Source organism: Calypte anna, chromosome 11, assembly GCF_003957555.1.
Source record: "Calypte anna isolate BGI_N300 chromosome 11, bCalAnn1_v1.p, whole genome shotgun sequence".
In the NCBI taxonomy this organism is placed as follows: Eukaryota; Metazoa; Chordata; class Aves; order Apodiformes; family Trochilidae; genus Calypte; species Calypte anna.
The window spans coordinates 10476725-10497472 of NC_044257.1; the positions used below are offsets into that span (position 1 = coordinate 10476725).

Consider the following 20748-nt stretch of genomic DNA (forward strand, 5'->3'; position numbering starts at 1 on the left):
CTCAGTTTCTCCTATAGGCATCTCTTTTTCTGCTCCTTCATTCCTCACACACTGAAGGAACTTTAATATTCTAGAAACATCATGAATAGATTTAGCAGTTCCCATTTTTATTCTGTTTTACAGTTTCAACCAACTCATCTGGTATCAGAAGAATCCCAGCTGTAAAACCAGCTCATTTATGGCCCATGGTAGTTTATGGTAATATATGCTCTTCACAGCAATACCTCCAAAGCACCACTTACAATTAGCTGCATTGTTTGAATAAAAGTAACTGTTTTTTGTAAAATAAGTATTTCTTTAAAGTATGCCCACAAATGTGCTGGGCTTTATTCACTTCACTTCATGCCAGTAAGTCTAATTTTTCCAACATATCACTAAGAAAACTTCTGTCTTTTCAAAAGCTGTTTTTCAGATTCTTTTTTGTTTGTTGGTTGGTTGGGGTTTTTTGTTGGGTTTTTTGTTAGTTGCCTCCTTTAATTTCGTGGTCTTCAGGACACTGCTGCTAATTTAATTCTTTGATTATGGCTAATATTAATTCATTATTGATTGCCTTCCAGCTGTAATCCCTCCAACATCCCTTACGTACACTATCACTCTTTTGAGGAACAAAAGTAGTTCATCATTCCTTCAAGGTTGAGGATTTTTTCTCTACTATGAGAAAAAGAAAACAGCAGTTTCCCACAATGCTCTGTCCTCTCTCTCTGTTATCAAACTAGGTCATCTTCCAGCTACTTTCAACTCCATCACACCTAATGACAAGCTGCCACATTTCCCAGATGTGCACCTCCTTGCTTGTCTTGTCCTTGCTACCTCGCTCAGAAATCAGCAACACTTCAGGCGCAAGGTAGAGAGCCAGACTTCTCAGCTCTCTCTGAAGCACTCAAGGCTCTGCCTCACTTCCTTCTTTCAGCCATTTAGCACCTCTGACTAGATGGTTCACATACACTTCCCACAGACCACCATCCCATACCTTTCCCACAGGAGCCGTGATGCTTTAGTGATAAAGTCACTTCTTCCACTGGGAATACTTGTGCAGAGATCCACCCCACTGCAGAACTGTACCAGTGGAAGGAAAAAGTCCACATGGAAGTCTATGCTAGGGCTGAAAAATTCTGTGCTGTCACATACAGAAAACCAGTAGGAAAGGCATAACAAAAGCCCAGGAGGAAAGAGGAGCAAAGATGATCTTCATTGTGACCTTTCCATAGTCTCTCCAGTCTCTTCATTTTTTCCCCGGTTTGGGGAGGGATGTACGAAATAACATTGCACACACCAACATTGTATTTACTGTAAAAAAATACCAACGCAGAGTTCCTTAGCAGATACAGGGTTCAGTATTCATTTTTATCCAATTTAAATGCAAAACACTGACCCTCACTGTCACAGGAAACCATTACCTTCCATAGAATGCTCACTGGCATCACCAAAATCAGTTACACTGAGTTATGATCTTTCCCAACTCACAGAGATGAGGAGTACTTCCCTCTCCAAACGACTATCAGACAGGTGGAATTAGTTAATTGGTAACAATTCTTAGGTTCAGCTTTCTCTTTTGTAATGCTGCTATGGGCTGCCAGTTCCAAAATTCTGATTAATCACTGCAGAGACTACACACAGAAAACCCCACAGCAAGTCATATATTAATTAGAAGGATTATCCAAGTGAAATATGTGATCCCAGATATTATTGAATCATGTCTCTCCTTATCTATCAAAAAACTCCAAACTTTCGTAAGCAGATGTTAACAGAAGCAATGGCCTAATATTTACAGGCTTTTGAAGGGGAGGGAAGAATGTGCAACAATTTTTAGATTAGCTGGCAACATAAATCTGCAAAAAACTACAGAGAAAAACACACTTCAGCTCTACAAAGGCTCAATATCCTTTCCCTATAGTTTTATAACCCCAGCCATGCTTTCAGATCCACAGCTCCTGGCAGTTACCAGAAAGGGATGTTCTTAAAAGGAGTAATCAAAAGTAAGAATTAACCTAGCTGGAACAATAACAGAATAGGGAAATATCAAAGACACTATTAATAACAAAATCATTTTTATAAAATAATGTTCAGGGTACAGTACTCTCTTAAAAGGTTCTACAAGTATTATTGCCTAAAATGCAAGAAAAATTTTCCAAGTTTATATCACAAAATCAAAAGAGGAAGACTCGTGATACAGTGAGACAGAAAAGATAAAACTTGCAAAACTTCACAGTAAAGCCTTCTGCTTTATGGGGATGTAACAGCATTGATTCCTCTGTTCCATCCTAACTTTCACATTCAGATAACAGATATAAACCACCACTTTATGGCAAATTCACTGTGTCTTGACTAAATGGTTTCTACTAAGGAAAGTAAACGCCTGCATTAGGATGCACACTGTGCCTGTACGGGGCACTGCAGCATGCACACAGTCACTGCCAGCAAGTCAGTGCTGGAGTTACATTGCACTGTTCTTCACTTACATGAGGGAAAACACATGTGCAAGGACTAAATTGGACACCCATAGTTTTCAGCCACGGAAGTTCTACATAGTCAAAAACTCATTTCTCAGGCCTTGCAAAAATGATCTTAAAGCAGAGTAAGTTTCAGTGAGACTGCACGCAAAGACTAAGAAACTTTGCAAAACTTAAAGCAGATGAATAGAAATACATCAGCAAAGCATGCAGAGCTGAAGGAGGAAAAGGGATACAAAAGCAACTTCTACTGCTGTCAGAGCTTCACCAATAAACTCCCTCTTCATTACAACATCAAGTTAACAGATGGCAAAGCACTAACCAAATAAGAGGGTGTCAAAAACTGCTAGGACAACAACACAGGAGGCTTTACAAGATACCAGCTGATGTTCCTGACTTTGTCCAAAAAAAAAAAAAAATTACAACCACCTATATATCCAAAGCAATTTCACTATCTCAAATCAGAATATTAAAAGGCATCAAGTTAGATCTTAAACAAACAGTACTAATGGACTTACTGATAACACAGACAGCATTCTCTAGATTTGTTTTGTATTTTGAAAGACATAAGTAACTGCATACACATAAAAAGTAACTTGATCCAGTTGCTCCTTTTAAGACAGTCCAGAGTAACGTGGATTTTGAGAAAAAACAGAATTAAAAGAAACTGAACTGAAAATGAAGACTCAAAGATGACTTGATTGGAAAAGGTAAGCAGAGCTGTAAATAAAGCCACATCTAGCAGAGGGCCTGAGTCTGCATGCACGATACTGGACATGGGACACTGGGTATGTGACACTGCACTTCCCAGCCCTACAGATTATGTGGAAGCAGAATAAATGAGCAACACAGTCAGGTGTTAAGAAATCAGTAATAAAGTACTGAAGAGGTTCCCACAGTTCTCCCTAATAAAAGCCAAGCTCTGAACTACCTATTTAATGTATACTACAGTATACACAGTAGCCTCACTGCTCCTGCTGAGCTATTCCCACCACAAGCATTCCCAAAAGACAGAGCGTTCTCTAGGCTTTCAATAAATTCCAACTTAAGAAGCAGTGCTTTAATTAGACATTTCAGAGACACTATCAAGCACTACCCAAAACCCTCAAAAATCTCAGAAATTTGCAATTGGTAACCTTTGCTTTATTTCTCTCTGCAAATAAAATTCTCCCTTGGAGAGAAGGGCTCTTAACTAGTACAGAAAAAAACGGCAACAAAGGAAATGTTTATATACTGAAATCCCTAAAAGACTTCTTGTCAGCATAAGACTGCTGACAAATACTCATTAGAAAGTTCTCTTCTCATAAAAAGAGCACAAAAATAATTACAATGGTTAAGAGAGGTTATATAATTTCTGGGTCACTGGTCTCAGGTCATGCTTCTTTACTGAGAAAGTTACATACTGATTCTGCCAATAGCTGATTCCGTTCTGCTTTTGCTTTGGAAAAATACCTATATTAGGAGGGAAATCTCCCACATATAAAAGCACTACAGCAAACTCTGGAATGTGTGCAGCATGTCCCACAGCTCCAATATTAATCAGTAATAGCATGATGTTTACAGCATCATTAAGATTACCTGACAGCTTCAAGAAAGGGATGATACTATTCTCATCTCACCATTTTGTAAAGAAAATTAAACCATGATGGAACTTGCCACAACAACTCATTGGGCACAAAGAAAAGGCAGAACCTATCAATCCCAAAAATGCCTGATCTACCATGCCATGTTGCCCCTGAAAGAAAAAGATATTTCTGGCATTCCCCAGGGCTAGCATCAAGGCCACATATTTTGACACCCAGAGCTCAGCAAGTTTACAGCAACTAAAACACAAAATGTCTGGCTTTCACTCACATTCAGCATTAAAAAGCATTAATATTGATTATACTTTTTGTTATCTTATTTTAACAAACAGCTGGGTTTGTTCTTTCCTCTCTCAACAGAGACAACACATTTGAGAGAAAGAGTTCCTCCTGAGTATACCAATGCAGCACAGGTCAAAAGGTCCTAAAAAAACCTAAATAAAACACAATCAAGAGCAGAGCTGAGAACGTGGAATTTTAGAAGTACAAGAGTAGAGGCACCAGTGTAGGCAGTTTTTCACTGATGAGCCTTCTCAAATCCAGGCAGGCAAGAAGCAGAGCTCTGCACTCCCACCAGGCAGCTGCACAGCAGAAGGCAAAAGGCAGAGCTTGGTCAGAGCACTGCTGGGAAATCCCCAGAGGCATTTCCTTTGGGGCAGTTTTACCTTCCTCTCAGCTGCAGTTCAGTCATTGGAGGAAAATCACATGGCACACCTGAGCAAAAGAAAACTTGGATTTTCTGGTATTTCAAAATGTTATCAGTTTATACCACTGAACTCAATGCTCCTGCTAACACATTAAACAAAGTATAAAATAAGAAATGCCTGGTGGGTATTAACAACATTCCCTACCATGCCACAGGAATGAGACATGCATAAGCAAGACAACTTTTTCATACTGTGGTTTGAAGCCACATGGAGATACCAAAAAACTCTGCTGTGGCATTGTCAAGCACATTTACTTAGTGCTGGGTTTGTTTCTCAATACCCCCAAATGAAAAAGAGGAGAGGAAAAAGAAGAACACCTAAACGACCAACTTGAGCATCCAGTTCAAGGTGTATGCTAATAGAGGCTGCAAATCAATGGACTGATATAAGTTGCTATTATTGTTTAAGGCATTCTCAACAAGAAACACAAGGAAATGTAAGCAGCTAGAGAAAGCAAAGATTTATAAGAATAATAAAAATAATTACTGTAGTGAATAATTACTGTAGTGAAAACCATAGAAACAATACACATTAATCCTGGACCAGCAAGCTTCTGGGCTATGAAAATACTGGGGCAATGACTAAACTGATCATTTAAGGAGTCAGAGCATTAGAGCAGCACTATTTAGAGAAAAACAATCATCAGTGAAGTGGCAAGAGCAATCCAGACACTAATTATTCTGTAAAAGTAATTATTATCCACAGAGAAATAGCATAATAAATGAATGGGAGAGAAGAAATGGAAATCACTGTAGTACGGAAAGAACTGGGATCATGAAAAATAAGCAGCATAGGGAATTGTACAAGTAATTCTCATCCATCAAAAGTAACCAGCTTTGTTGTACAGTTTTGAAAGGATCTGATGAAGGGTAAAGCAACAGATGTCCTATCTGAATAAAAGTAAAATATTTGATGAAAATCTCTCTCAAGACTCTTAACTGTCCAAAATCAACTCAAATTGGCTTGGACAGGAACAATCCGATGAGACCTGAAACCAAAAAATTAGTCAGAATAAAAATGTGAAACCCCAAGGTAGAAACTACAAATAAATAAATAAATAGCTAAATAGATGAGCTTTTCAAGGGCTGGGAAGCCCTCCATCCACCACAAAGAATAAAAAGCAATGGACTGCAAGTCTTGTTAGTGGGATACCAGAAAGACTGAAATTAGTTCACATGCTATTCAGAAACAGGACTGAGGATGGTCATGAGATCCACAGATAGCATTTGCAGGTATGGTAACAAACTTTGCAGATAAATTGGATTGCCAGTGGGTACAAAAAAAGTACGATGATAACCTAAGGTGATTAAAACCTGATTTATTATTTTTTTAATAGTAAAATAAAGATTCAGTGGGTAGGGAGAAGGGACAAACGGCAGGAAGAGATCAAACTGATAGACATGGAAAAAGAAAACTCTAAATATATTTCATTTTAGAGAAGAAATTACAAGAAGAAATACTAAGGGATGATATGGCAGATATTTAGATCAGATTATCTTATCTGAACACACTGCTCCAGAGCATGCTATGCAGAAGAGGACCTGTATATTCCACAAGAATAGAACTCATCCAGAAAGTGTCCTTCCTTCCTGCAAAATCTATATCCAGAGCAGCAATTAAGGTGATTTAAAGTTTGCTACCTACAGCACACACTCCACTACCTTTCCAAAGAGCTGTCTCTAATTTCAGCTTGCTTAGAATGGTCTTACTACAGACCTCACCTTCTTGTAGCCAAGCTTCAAGCTAATTAATAGACCCATTTCAGCCACCAGGTCATAGTCAGACAAATATACCATGATGTACACAATTTAATACTCACAATTATTCAAAATAAAAATGCCACAAAATTTCACCACTCCCTATTAAGAAAAAGAGAACAAGAAAGTGATTTCTTAGCTTCTAATTTTCATGGTCACATGTAGTCTGTAGGGAAAAAAGAAGGTAAAAGCCTAAGTAGCCTGCAAAGCTCTTTATTTACAAAATTAGGGAAAAAACCAAACACACAAAACCCCCGAGTACATTCTTTTACACTTTTTTCCAAAGGCTGTAAACCTTCTTGGCTTTGCTGAAATCAGTAAAGTTTTATCTCCAAAATATGGTTGATTTTGGTTGTATTCCACCTAGAAAATTATTGCAAAGTTAAAAAGCTTCCTCATTAGGTCACTGAGAAATTATTAACATTTGCCAAGCATTTCATTGGGCTTTATCACAGCTCCAAAGTGCCACATCAAGGTTTAACTTTGCAAACACAGAGAGCTTCCACATCAAATTCATGGAAAAAACGTTGCTTATGCTGGCTGCAACGTTAGATTAATGTTGTTACACTTACCAATCAGCCATCAGGGCTTCAAAGAAAACACAGGAAATTGCACATAAATATTGCTCTGTCCCATGTAGTATGTATTTCTAAAGTTAGAGCATGAAAGCGTTAAATATTTTTGTTTTCCATTAAAAACACACTTTATGTGGCAAGGCAATTAAGTTATTTTGGCATCCGCTCCACGTCAGGCAGCTGCTGTACAGTATGTTTTACTTTATAAAATATCTTTAATCAGAACACTGACTAGTTCTGTCATTTATAATTAAGAAGGTAAACGGCAGGTGCAGCATTAATTAGTGAAATTGAAGTCTCTGTGCAAGATATGCAGTCATACCAACTTAATGCTTCCTAGGAATCAAAATAACAGCTTTGCACCACAAACTTGACTAGGTAAGACCATGTTGAAAAAGAGGGGCATTTACAACACTGTTACAGTACCAAAGCCTGTACAATTTTTTTATTGCCACTTTCATTTCTTAAACTCTTCCTCCAATGGTAAAAATGGAAAAATACTTCAGGAGCTCAAAAGTCTCCTACCCACCAAGCCACCGTGTGAGATTCTCTGCTCCTGGCTCACAAACAAGGGGTGGGGCTGGGGGCAGAGGTACAGACCAAGAGACAGAAAAAGAGGTTCTCCTGGTTGAAAAGATTTTCCCAAACAACATTTGGAGAAATGTCCACGTAATTTAAAACAGAGAATGTTGTTGCAATCCCTTCCCAACACAAGAGCTGGACCACCAGTCCCTACAATTATGATCATAACAATTCTATGACTGCCACCTTAACGATGTGGGATTTTTGGAGAATGTCCATGGTCTGTGATCCAAATTAAATCTGTAGATCTTTAGATCCCTACAACTCTTTAGAGCATACACATCTTGCAAGAACTCCTACAGGATGAGCAACATTTTCAAAGAAATGGTAGTTACCCTCAACTCTGGTGCTATGTAGTGCTGGGTCCTTTGCAGACCGCAGACCAGGTTGATGCATTCATCATCTCCATGTTCACCTGCTCTGCAGAGTCTCCAGGCACCACCTCAGCATGCAAAACTATTCACAAAAACGAGTGAATTTGGTGAGGCTAAAATAATTACAGTGCTCATGATCTCCTTTGTAAAGTAATAGTCTGCTCATCTCCAAGCAAATGCCCTCAGACACTTCATTGGTTTTGGCCAAACTAAGGCTGCTATTTGAAGAAGCAAAGAGTCCCCAATTCTGCACTGCTTCAAGGCAAAAGGGTTAAGCCCTTTGATTTTCACATTGCCTAAGTTACATTTCAAAAACAACTCAGATATGTGCCCTTCAGAAGTGAAAGCACAACAGTACATCAAGTAATACATTTAGTAATAGAGTCCTAGAATACTGGAATACTAGAGTCTGCTGTATTAATTACAAGAGAATCTATGCATTTTTGCCTGAAATCACAGAGCAGATTCCCACATCTGACTTAAAAGCAAAGAAATATAAACACCAGGCAAAGCAACTGCACCCTGTGCTATGAACCAGAAGACCAGCTGTAGTCTTCTGTAGAATACCAACCCTGCAAATATCATGAAAGGCATTGAATTGATTTGTGCTTCACTGATGTTAAATGGATGTTTCTTCAGCAGGTATAGTGCTTTCCACAAGCACAAAAACAAGGACTTCCAAGGCAAACTGTAAAGATTAACAGCAGCGGGTGGAAGGCAAACTTATCTGTGTTTTTCTTTCAGTGCTAATTTTGACTTAAAAATTGAGTCTCCTGGGAAAGAATACAATCCTTAGCTGTGTGCAGTACCCCCTGCCAACCAACTTATGAAGCAGAACTGCTACTGACTCACAAATGAGTTATTCATCCATTCTCATTCTGACAAGCAGAAAAAGTACATGACCACATCTGACAGAAGAGAAAACAAAGGTTCAAACAGCGATTCAGGAAGGGTAAAGACAATTTGTTATGCTCTGCAAGAAGACACAGCAACAATAAACTACTTTTAACCAGACTTGTAATTCTTTAAATAAACCAATAACCACTGCTACACAAGCAAATCAAATAGGCTGAACAGCTGATTTGAACTAGCAGAAGAGAACTTAGGGGGAGGAAAACACTTTGCCTATACAAGGCAACAAGCACCACTAGAGAAAAGACTTTAGAGAGTACATGTGGGGGTTAAACAGAATCTACCCTCCTAGACAGGTGCAGCTCTCAGACAAATATTTCAGAGAGCTGTATTCACATACTTTTGCTATCACAAACAATTTCAGTTCCCAGACAGGTCTAAGACAGCGATATTCATATAAACTCCCTCAGAAGACAGTAGCCATGCCCTACCATATGGTCTGGCACAGTTCAGCATATGGGATTGGTTGTGATTGTTTTCCTTTTCTGAAAATTAGTGTTAAAATATAAGTGATATCTTCTATTAGAAGCAAAGCAACCTGATCTCAAAATATTAAATTAGAAGTAATCCAATGTTCTGAGACAATATAGACAAGAAAAAAAATTACAGTTTGTTAGGGGGTATAAATACAATTAAGACCAAGAAAAGAAATGAATAAACAAATCAATCTATCCACTGCTGTGACACTGAGCAATATTTACTACCAATGTGGATAGGGAGAAGTAAGTTTATGGCACACTCACAGAACAAAATTAAAATCACATTCCCTGATCTGTCTATTTGTATAAAAAAAAAAAGTACCGAAGTGGCTAAAATTCCACTCATAAAGCTTCATTAGCTAAGGCAGCTGAAAATTGGCAGAGCAACTTGAAAAAGCCTGCTTTGCTATTTAACTTGTCCTGTCTTAACACAAGACTTTGCTTTTCTTCATGGCTCATCCTCCTTTCATGGATGCTGTGAGACCCATGGGTTCCATTTCTAAAGGTATTATCTACCAACTGTGGTGGAACATTTGGTACTACATGATCAATACCAATTGATCACATTCCTTATCACATTAGGTACATATTACTACAATTCACACCAAATGATTTAAGGAAATCTGATCAAAATGAGATAGCATTCCAGCTCTACAGTTATGTTACATGAAGTATTCAGATACATAGGAACACAGTTAAAAGTTCTGTCTTACTTTCCCATCCAAACCGCATAGCTTTCAGGGAGTTGTGGAACAAAAAGCATGGATCTTCCAGTATCAACATCTACTGCTCCAAAGCAGCCTGCTTCAGTTACTCCAAAAGTCCAGTGAAAGTAAGATTCCTAGGTTGAGACAAAATATATTCTTAAAAGAAAACCCTCACTTCTACCAGCTCTGAAAACACACTACAGTACATAAAAATTCCTACTCCCATGTATGTGAAAGAGATCTCTTCTTCTGCTAGAGGGGGAAAGCGGTTTAGGTCTAAAGCTCTTCAGACTGATTGTTTTTAGATTGCAATAATACAAATCCCTCTATTGGCAACTGGAAAGGATCAGAGATTAATAAACTACCATAAGAAACAAACAGGTTAAGTCATGACAATAAACCTACATCATACAATAAAATACATTTCGATTTGGAATTAGGGAATGTAGTATCAAGAAGAAACATCATTCACATTAGACAAAGCAAAAGCAGAGTGCAGATTCATCAGGCTGCAGTGGCACAGTGCTGAAGACCCATCCTCCCCCAAAGAGGAACCTGCACTACAAACAGCCTTTAGCCAAGTTATTTTAAGAACAAGCAAGCAAACAACAGAACAACTACCAATGCGGTGGTAAGTTTTGGTATCAGACATATGCCCTGATAAGATGAAAAGTTCAACTCCTCTAAAACAAGAGCAGTAAGTACATTAAGATATTTGCTATCTATTATAGATACTTAACTACAGTAAGGTATGTGCCATTCTAATATCTAAATTAGAATTTATTGGGTTTTTTCATAACATAAACCAACTCAATAAAATTCACAAAACAAAATACTGTAGCAGCCATGTAAAGAATAGAGTATACATTAATCGAGTTCTGTTATGCCAGCTTCCCTGAAGACTAAGATTACAATTGGCATGACATTAACAAGTTAAATCCTATTTGTGACAGAAGAACACATGAGTACTTAGGGAAGAGTCTAATTTGAAGGGACACTTGTACATTCTATGATACATCCTGTTTTGTGGAATATCCTGTTTATAAAAGCTTGAAATACACTTTTCTACAAATCAATTCAGTTTAGGTCCACTGTAACATGTCTCACTACAGAAAGAAGGTTATTTTTTGGGTCACAGACAAGCCTGAAAAAAACCTAAGAAATATTCCACTCTGTCTGTAATATTACATTAAACTTTAATAGAAAACAGGGGCTATGCCTGAACAGGTTTTGGCCCTTTAAACCAGATAATGAACCTGCATACTAAAGCACTGAAAGAGAGAGTAACTCTAAACTGAAGAGGCAATGTTATAAAGAAGCCAATTTATCTAAGTGAAGCAAGGCAATATGCACACGTGATAAAAGGACAATAATTTAAAAGAATTTAAAATTCATGCAATTGAGAAGAATTTCTTAATTTGATTTGAAGTTTTGATTCAGCTCTTACCTGTCGGAACACAATACCAGTATCAGTACAGTATCTCTGGGTTTCTTCTCCACCCTGCAGCAGGACAACTGAATTCTTCTGGACATCTTTATTCTGTCTCAGGCGATCACACAGTCGTTTTCTATTCAAGGCAAAAAGTGCTATGGGCACTTTCAAGGTCTCGTTTCCAAGCCAAAAGGAGGGTCTAGAAAAGATGTTTTTAAATTGACAATTAACGGAAGACATAGACAGTGGTTAGCATGATTCAGACACACACGGTGTTTTACTTCAGGCTAAACCAGAAAAGGACTTTACAGATAGAACTCTGCAAATAAGATAATAATCACTCAAGGGAAAGAGATGCTGTATAAAAACATTGCTCCAGAGTGATGATCAAGCATCACTCATACGAGCACCAAAGGAAAAAAAGTGGCAACAGGAGACAGGGCTGGCTGCAGCCATGGCCCACAGCATGGCACCTGTTACAGTGCTTTAGGTAAAGCAACACAGAAAGTACATGCAGAAAGCAACAACAGCCTGGGTCAAAGGCAAAACAGAATAGAAGAAAATGAGTTCTGAATAACTGAAAACAGAAGTGGAAGATTAAATTAAGTCTGGCAAACTTCAGTGAGTCCTTCTGGGACTTCAGTAGCTGAAACAGCGACGGGACAGAAAAAATGACAGCAGACACAGGACACATTTCCCATGCTCATACAGCATCTGCAAATTCCTTTTATGCTTATTCTTGCAACTGGCTTCAGTAAGTGACTAAACCCATATACATGACCACCACAGAAGCATGTCCCAGGTACCCCTGACCTCTTGCTATACATCACCACCTGTCCCTAAGGCAGCACAAACATGCTGAGACAGTCCAGAAAGTTTCTGAAAGATTGTATTCATCAGAGTCACAACTAGGTAACAGTTTCAAAGTAAAAAGCACCCTCTTAAATAAACTGCTTATTAAGTAATTTAAAGTGTTTTAAATATTACAATAATATATCCCTGATTCATTCACATTTGTTATAGGTCCATACCCGCACTTTTTGGAACTTTAACAGTAGAAGCACAGTAGCTTGTTGTAGGGTTGGTTGTTTTTTGTTGTTTTTTTTTTTAATCAGATGAGTAGAGAAGAATCTAAAGGCACTTGGGTTTTTTTTAATGTTTAATATAGCAAATCTGTGTTTTGGAGCTTCAGTATTGCAGATGAATACTCTTCCATTAATAAAATCCTATAATTTAAGTCCACCTCAGCTTTTTTCAGCTTACTGAAGACAGACTGGCTGGATATTCATTTTCTATTAGATATGCTTCTAGAGGAGATGACAGAAAGGTGCACTTAAATTGTTACTCAGTTAGGATGACAAGAAATGAATCACCAAGGGACTTAACCTCAGAGAAGCAGAGCTCCACATCTTAATTATTATATAGTTTTCATGGGCAATCTGAAAGCTAACCTTTGATTTATAGCTGCCTAAACTAACCTCCTGAAAGACTTTATCAGCATCAGAAATGTAAACCCTATAATTTCTTACTGCAGACACAGCATAAAAAAGCTAGTAAAATATTCTATCTCACTTGTTTATAACTACTTGCTATAAAAGTGTAAGTAATTTCAGAAGGTGAAAGACTGCTCTTTCTAATCCAATTTTCAAATTATGTGCCTTGGAGTTCAGCTGATGGTGCACAAAACCCAAATGTGTTTATTTTTACTACTTCACACACACATCTGATAGCTTTCATTATCACAAGAGCTGCAGACTACCTATTGCAGTACAACAGCATAGTTGGAAGCACAGCACAAGCTTTTGTTGGGGTAGTCTAGCCTGTAGGAAGAATGAAACAAGTTCATACAATCCTAACAAAAGATACTGGAAGTTTTAAATCAGAAGGCATTCAGTAACTGCCTTCTTTGTAACCTCAGTCACCAGGGCACCCATCTCATTCTCACAGTAGTCAAGAGCACAAGAAAAGTCTCTAACAGAGGGCTGGCTGTGTAACCATCACTTCGGTGTGACCATTACTTGGTTACTAAGAAAGACATAGCAGGTAAGTAGGTTATGACTGGCATGGTCTGTTTTCCATATTCCTTCTAGCCCATGTGTTACAAAACCACGGTGACTACACCGTCTGTGCCATGACTACTATTTAGCACTTTTTCAGTTCCAAATGTAAGAAGTAATTCCTATGCCACTTGAAGTACATGTACATAACTGCCTCACGTGGGTATCAATCCTGCAAACACATATGCAGCTACAGAATAATCAGCACAAAACACTCCACTATTTGCCACATAACAATACTACCACAAATTACAAGCTTTCAGTTTTGGTCCATGATCTCTCATGTCTCAGTTCGTATCACACAAGATGCACAAGTACCAGAATTTAATTAGTGCAACACATTGGCTGGTCTTTCAAGGTCTGTTTTCTTCTGCTAATCCAAGGACTCTGCCATCTCCAGCCACAAACTCAAAACTCTACATGAGCGTTATGCATTTGATAATGAAATGTATTAACGCAAGCACTGCTTTGAGGCACACACCTCTCTGAAGCTATACAAGCTTCTGCAAATAAGCATTAGTCAGTGTAAGGAATGGCTACTTGCAAGACCAGGACAGGACAAGTGAAGCTCAGCTTCCCTATTTCCCCCAGGCTCCCTCAACTCAGCCATTGCTCAGTCTGGTAAGGTTTCCCTGCTGGCTGTCACAAGCAGTGTTCATGATCACTTAGGCCCAAGCCAACATAAGAGTTTTTTTATTTTATTATATTGGAGGTGAAATGTAGCTAGAAACACTAAACTACATCTGTTTATTTAAATGATATTTTTCTTTTGCCTGGAACCATTGATTTTCAATGCTTATTTCAAGCTCTATGTTTTCAGAAACCTGACATTTTATCACTCTGTGATCCATCTAACATTTTGGATTTGTTTTGATTGAAACACCAGAACACTCCAGTAACCACAAATCCTATTTTACTTCTGGTTTTCCCACAATTTTTCAGTTAACCTTTTGTACTTCTGTTTTGGTTTTCTTGTGTTTTTTTTCTGAAGAAAATACATAGGATTGCCATTCCTGTTGTAATGCGATCACACAGCCAGCCTTCAGATTTCAAAGAAGATGAGAAACCACTGAAACTACTTTATCTGTCTGGGCCTCATTTACATGTTTGTTTTGAGCAAGAGTCTTAAACGTCAGCCCTAAGTCCAGCCAGTTTTTAATGCTGTTTCCACATCTAATAAATGAAGCACAAGAGGCCTATACAAGCAGCAGCACAGACAAATAAGGAAAAGAAGGGAAAGAATAAAAGCAACTACCGCTGTTTAAGGTGTAAAGTTGATGTTCTCTTCACGGTGAGCTCAGTGCTATTTGCAAATAACAACTTGTAGGCCCAGCCCCATTCCATGTCCCCAGCCCGACCCAGCCCGGTACCCACACAGGACAGACCCGGGCCAGGAGAGGACCTCAGAGAGGAGCAGCCTCCACCTCCACCCAAAGACGAAAGAGTCAGAACCAGGCCCCAGCGTCACCTCTTTTTTTGGCAACTAACTTCTCTCCTCATTTTGCTATATTTTTAATAGCACCTTCCTAAAGCACTGGAAGGAATGGGTGAAGTTACCTACAAAATGTGGGAAGCACCTCGCACTACGCCATCCAAAGCCACCTTATCAAGGCGGTGATTTCCCAAACCTCACGCAACCGAAAGCCTGACCCAGGGATCTGGGGGAGAGGGGGGGGACGGCCGACCCGCCCTGACGGGACCGCCACCAGAGTTCCCGCCTCCCCACACAGAACCATCTCCCCAGCCCGGCCTCCCCTGAAGGCTGCAGGGCCACAGACGGCCCTCCCCGGCCGGCTTGGAACACCCGCCGGCCCCCGGCATCCCCGACCCACCCGGGCCCCTCCGCGAGGGCCGGGCCGCAGCTGCGTGGCGCCCCCGGGAAGAAGGTGGATGAGGAGGAAGGGGGGAGCCAAGCTGAGGCGCAGCCCGGGCCGGGAGCGATGCTTACCCCGCCGTCGCGGCCATGTTTCCTGGCTGGCCCCGCTCTCTCACGTGACGGGCGGCAGGGCCGGGGCGGGGCGAGCGGCACCTCCCGCCCGCGGCCCCTGAGGGGAGCGGGTCAGGTGCTGCAGCCCGGGTGTCCCATCGGCACTGACAGGGAACTGCCGTCCCAGAGGCTGCTCCTCTCCTCAGGCTTTCGGACATCGATCTGGCAGGGGAAAGGCCCCAGTGAGGGCCGGGACTTGGTCACTGTCACCCGAGGGTGCATCCGGAACTGGGGAGGTGGGTTTGGGAGCATCTGCTCGTGCGTTAGCTTCGTGTACAAGAAAGAATTATTCCCCGAAGCTAAAAGCTGTATAATGAAAAGAAAACCCTTTATTACAGGGATTGTTGTCTTCTACCACAGAGCTCCCCTACATAAATGGTGGCGCAAACAATTCCATTTAACGTGCCATGCTGCTATAATCCCCATAAGAGATGCTTTCCACTTTGAAACGGAGAGGTGTTTAACAGCAGCCTGCAGGCACGGCCCCCTGCAGCCAACACCAGTCCTTGGACTCGTCCTGCTCTGCTGAATTCTGCTCCTGTTCACACAGATTTCTTCAGAACTTGAGTCACCTTGTTCTCGCCTCAAAATTAGAAGCTATCTGAAGAACCGAACAATTCATAGGCCTGGGTTCACATGGCCAGTAGCTGCCATGCATCAGCAAAGAAAAGAAGCATTAACCACTGGATAAGGAATGAAAGGGAAGCTCTGCTCTGTGACCTGAATACTTGTTCCACTGCTCTGTGTCTCTATAAAACAGTGGTAACAATTGCTCTGAGCTGGCAGCTCCTCGCAGGTACCACTGCTCTCCCTTCCTGGAAGGAAAACCAAGTCCTCACTCTGCTGCTGCTGCTGAGCAATGCCACTTCGCTCTTGTTTTGGCACTCATCTCAAAAGAAAGTACCATATACCATGAAATATTTGGCTGGAGGGTCTGCTTCCACCACAAGTGTTTGGAAAAGAGAGGGAAAGACAGAGCAGAGAGAGAGATGGCTATACATGGGGCCAGTTGCAAAGCCAGCCACAGGAATGGTAGGAGCAGACAGACAAGGAGCGAGACCAGATGGACTGCACACAGAGAATTCTGATTCTCTCTGCAGTGCATTTGATTCTTCAACTGAGATAATGGAGAAGAAGACCTTAATATCCAAGAGATTAGTTTAGAGCATCCTCTAAAACAATGTTCAATTGACCATTGCTGTTATTCATCCACCAGTAGGACATCTCTTTGTGGTCAAGAACATCCTCTCTCATGTTGAAGACCTTATCAAAATCCTCACTGTAGCAGTCTGGGTGTACAAGAGATGCAACATGTGATAGAATTCAGCACTGAACAGATTCTTGGTTAAAAATCTGGTTTAAATCTGCCATGTGAGCACACCAGAAGCATGGTAAGGCCTCTCATCTTTAACTGTTATTCAAACACTGAGTAGAACAATGTGCTGCTTAAATAGGCAAGATTTAAATCTGCAGAATGAGACAGAGTGACAAAGCAAAACAAAAAAGCACTTGAACACAAGCATCCCCTGGCCTCGTGTCCTTGCACTAGGGAGGGGAGAGTACCTGCAGTCTTGCTCTGAATCCAGACAGTGTCTTTCTGAATTACATCCAGCTATAAACAGTCCCCAGGGGTCCTTGGGAAAACTTCCCTCACCTCCAAGACTCAGCTGTGTATCTCTGTCCAGCTCTTAGTTTGTACTCCTGTTCCTTGTAGGACTGTCTGTCTGTCCTCAGGCTATATACTAGTTAGCCAAAAGCAACTAACTAGCATAGGAAGCTCTTTTAATTCTTATCATAAAGCTATAAAACAATTCACAGGTTCTCACACAGACATTATTCCACCTGGCAGAAAATACTTCAGAAATATTAACAGAAAAGTTACTGTAAAACTTGGTCACTTTACACTTAGACAAGAAACCAGCATTGAGCCACTGACCTCAGACTTCAGCTCCATCACTGAGTGCATTTATAGCTTCTATTATCCTAGCTGAAAAGAAATAATGCTAGGTTAATAAACCTTTCTTTCCTTTATTACAGGAAAATTATTTAATTTTTGTCAATAAGGGTCCAGATATTTCTCCCTCGTTTTACAATACAACAGATGAAAACCCAAAGTTAGCAGGGGTGAATGCAGTCCAAATGAGAACTGGGGTAAAAGGAAGGATGCTGCACAATACTACAGCTGTGATAGTGGGATGTGCTAGGGGGACATCACCCCTCTTCTGCCCTCCAGCCAAGACTGGGTGTCAAAAGAAGAGCTAAATACTCTCAGAATCATAGAATCACATAAATTGTCGTAGTTGGAAAAGCTTCCACATTATATGTGTCATCACAAAACCAGAAATAACAGTAAATGCAGATTTATCAGTACAGGCATTTTTCTAAATTCAGATTGAGCTGTTTTTTCTGTTGATTATTCTCCCAGATTTTTGGAAGCTGACTGAGGAGCTCAGTGACCTTCTTCACTTGGATGGAAGAGCTAGTCAAAGAACAACAGATGGAGTTTGGTAGGTATGAGTGAAATAATTTTATACATTGTAGACTTAGCTGTTAGTCCAAAGTAATTACGTATTTTCCTATGCTAAAATGTGTAATATTATTTTTTTCATTAAATTACTATACATAGATCCCTAGCATTTCACTACTGAAAGACACATCTGCTGCCTTTGATAAAATGGCCACATGTCTTTAACTTGGAATAAAGATTAAAAGGTCCCTTCAAAGTAACAAACAGAACAAAAGCATCTGCCTTTGGCATTTTCATCATTAAATAATTTTGAGTAAATTTTCCCTCAAGCACTTATTGTATACTGCTGTATTGATCTTTTGGATCTTGAAATAAAAGTGTGATTTTCCCAAAGCCTGCTTGAACTAAATTATTATAAAAGACAAGACAGGTAAAGCATTATATTGGCTTATTACTTTCCTCATTGACTTTCACTTCAGAGTAAGAAAATCTAGTATAGTGCCCATCTAGAATGTGCCCATCAAGGATGGGGCAGTCTCGGGTAGCTTCTCTGGCTATTGACTGATCTTTATAAAATTCCATTATTTTATTTTTTGAGGGGTGTTCTTTTGCAGTTCCTTAGTATATATAGACTGTCATTGTTTCATTGTAATCAATTTGACCCATCTGTATTTATAAATTGCTAGCCCCGGAACTACTGTCTCATAATATTGTATTAAAATGGCACTATCAAAACTGCTTGGAAGACATCTTTTAAGGGAGGGTTAGGGTTTGTTTTTTTTAATAATTAGCAGCCAGTGTGATGATCTGTGTAATGTTTCTCTAGTATCTCTGGCAGCTTGAAAGTCAGTTTTTGTATATTGCAACATACTATTGCCTCAATAAAAGCAAACTTCTCAATGATTTTCTGTTCATTTATACAAATATATATATTGGATTTTTTGTTAATGAAGAGACAGTTTTTGGACATTTGTATGTCCTTTTCATGATGCCCAGCACCATAACTCCTTTTTCATTTTTCCAAGAGTTGTGTGCCCTTTTACTACATAAAAATGTGCTGTGTGATGTGAGTGTAGTTAAGTCACAGGTAATTGCCAGGTATAAGACATAAGGCACTATCCTCTATTTCCTTTCTTATAAATGTTACAAGCTAGTATGACAGATTAACATCTTTCTTTATTCTAAGTAAGCTTTATGGAAAGTAGTGAGATTCTACAATGCTGGATTTAGGACACAAATGTACTAAGTGTCACTGCAGCCGTTACCCCCACAGCATTACACAACCGAGAACGAAATTCCTCCACATTACTCATGATTTACTTCCTCAGTATTTCTCATTTTCAAATGCACAGCCTTTTCCTCAAAGAGGAGTGACACACTGGCCATATTTTGAAGGGCAAAATCAAAGGTACTTTGTACTGTCTTCTAGAGCAGAAGCATGGAAAGAAGCTGATGAAGTTCCTGTACTGTATGACATGACACTTCCTCTAGTCTGCCCATATGAACATGGGGCCAATCACACAACACAAGAGCATAACTTCTCATTCAACTTTTCTGTGATCACCACATGAACTCATAAAATATATTGCATGGTTAAAATGCAGAATGAATTTACAAATCTTAATTTTTCTTTCATTACTGTCTGCATAATATACTCTCTACGCAGTGCATAACAAATCCCCAAACAATCTTTTAACATGCTTAGGTAAATATTTTCTCAAAAGATTAATGCCTTCAGGGTTTTGTGGATTACAATTCATATCTTCACACCAATTTGAAGTCAGATTTTGCACTTTTTTTTTTAGTAAGAAAATCCTCTTTAATTATTTACTGTTTATATGAAAAGTATTTTCCATGCTGAGATCTTGCATTACAATTTCAAGCCACTGATTTATCAAAATATGCATTTAGCTAATGATGAAGAAATTGCTTCTCCTTATACAGATTATTAGAGTTACCTGAAATTAGTCCTTCTAGGCTTTGCATGGACAACATTTCCTTTTTCTGCTTGAAACAATCCTACCCTCCTTTCCAGGAAAGAAAGACCTGCTTCTTCCAGCACAGCTCCCTAATGATAGAAACCCACAGTTCTTCAGCTTTCCTGTTGTTCTGTTGTATGGCAACAAGTTGGTCTAAGAGGGGGATGAGTGACAGTGAGGCTGCCATGTCTGTCACCTCTGTGATCTTGGTGGTACAGCTGTTCCTAGCCAAAAGTCATCACTGTCCCTGCACCAAAGTGACTCCCAGGAGTAGCCCTCAGCTCCAGCTGCAGAAGGTGTGATTCCAACTTCCTTTTTGTACTCATCTAATCTCCTCTGCATCTGACTGGAAATTTAACCCAGCTCACTTCTGGCTTCAATTTAAAACCAAAAAGGTAAGCAAGTGGCCATCAGATGAATTAATCACAGCTTAGTCCTGTGACTGCATTACTGTTTCAGTTTGGTCAGACCCCTTATATTACCCAGTGGCCAAAGCCCACTCCCAGGAGCAAGCTCTAACCTGGGAGCTTAGGAAGGAGTGGAGGAGATTGCTCAGTGTCATGCTAGAGGACAGCAAAGATAAAAAGCAAAATTAGGGAATTCAATTATCTTTTGAACTGTAAAAAATAGCTATTTTTCACAACTGCTTTCTCTCCAAAGGACAAAATACAGCCTTTCTCCAGGGCAGTGGAAACTGTGC

At 39.7% G+C, this 20748-nt stretch overlaps 1 protein-coding gene across 2 annotated transcripts in view; it reads right to left on the reverse strand.

Moving 5' to 3' along the window:
• PEPD (peptidase D) overlaps positions 1 to 15659 on the reverse strand; it is a 130329-nt gene extending 114670 nt beyond the window's left edge. Inside the window, exons 1-3 of one of the 2 annotated variants that reach the window (XM_030457527.1) lie at positions 15564 to 15659; positions 11574 to 11757; positions 10133 to 10260 (exon numbers count right to left, since the gene is read on the reverse strand). In XM_030457527.1, coding sequence (XP_030313387.1) covers positions 10133 to 10260; positions 11574 to 11757; positions 15564 to 15580 — 329 coding nt within the window. In that variant the 5' untranslated portion in view covers positions 15581 to 15659. The remainder of the gene's footprint in view (positions 1 to 10132; positions 10261 to 11573; positions 11758 to 15563) is intronic. The other variant, XM_030457528.1, reaches the window with a different exon arrangement.
• Positions 15660 to 20748: the final 5089 nt, after the last annotated feature.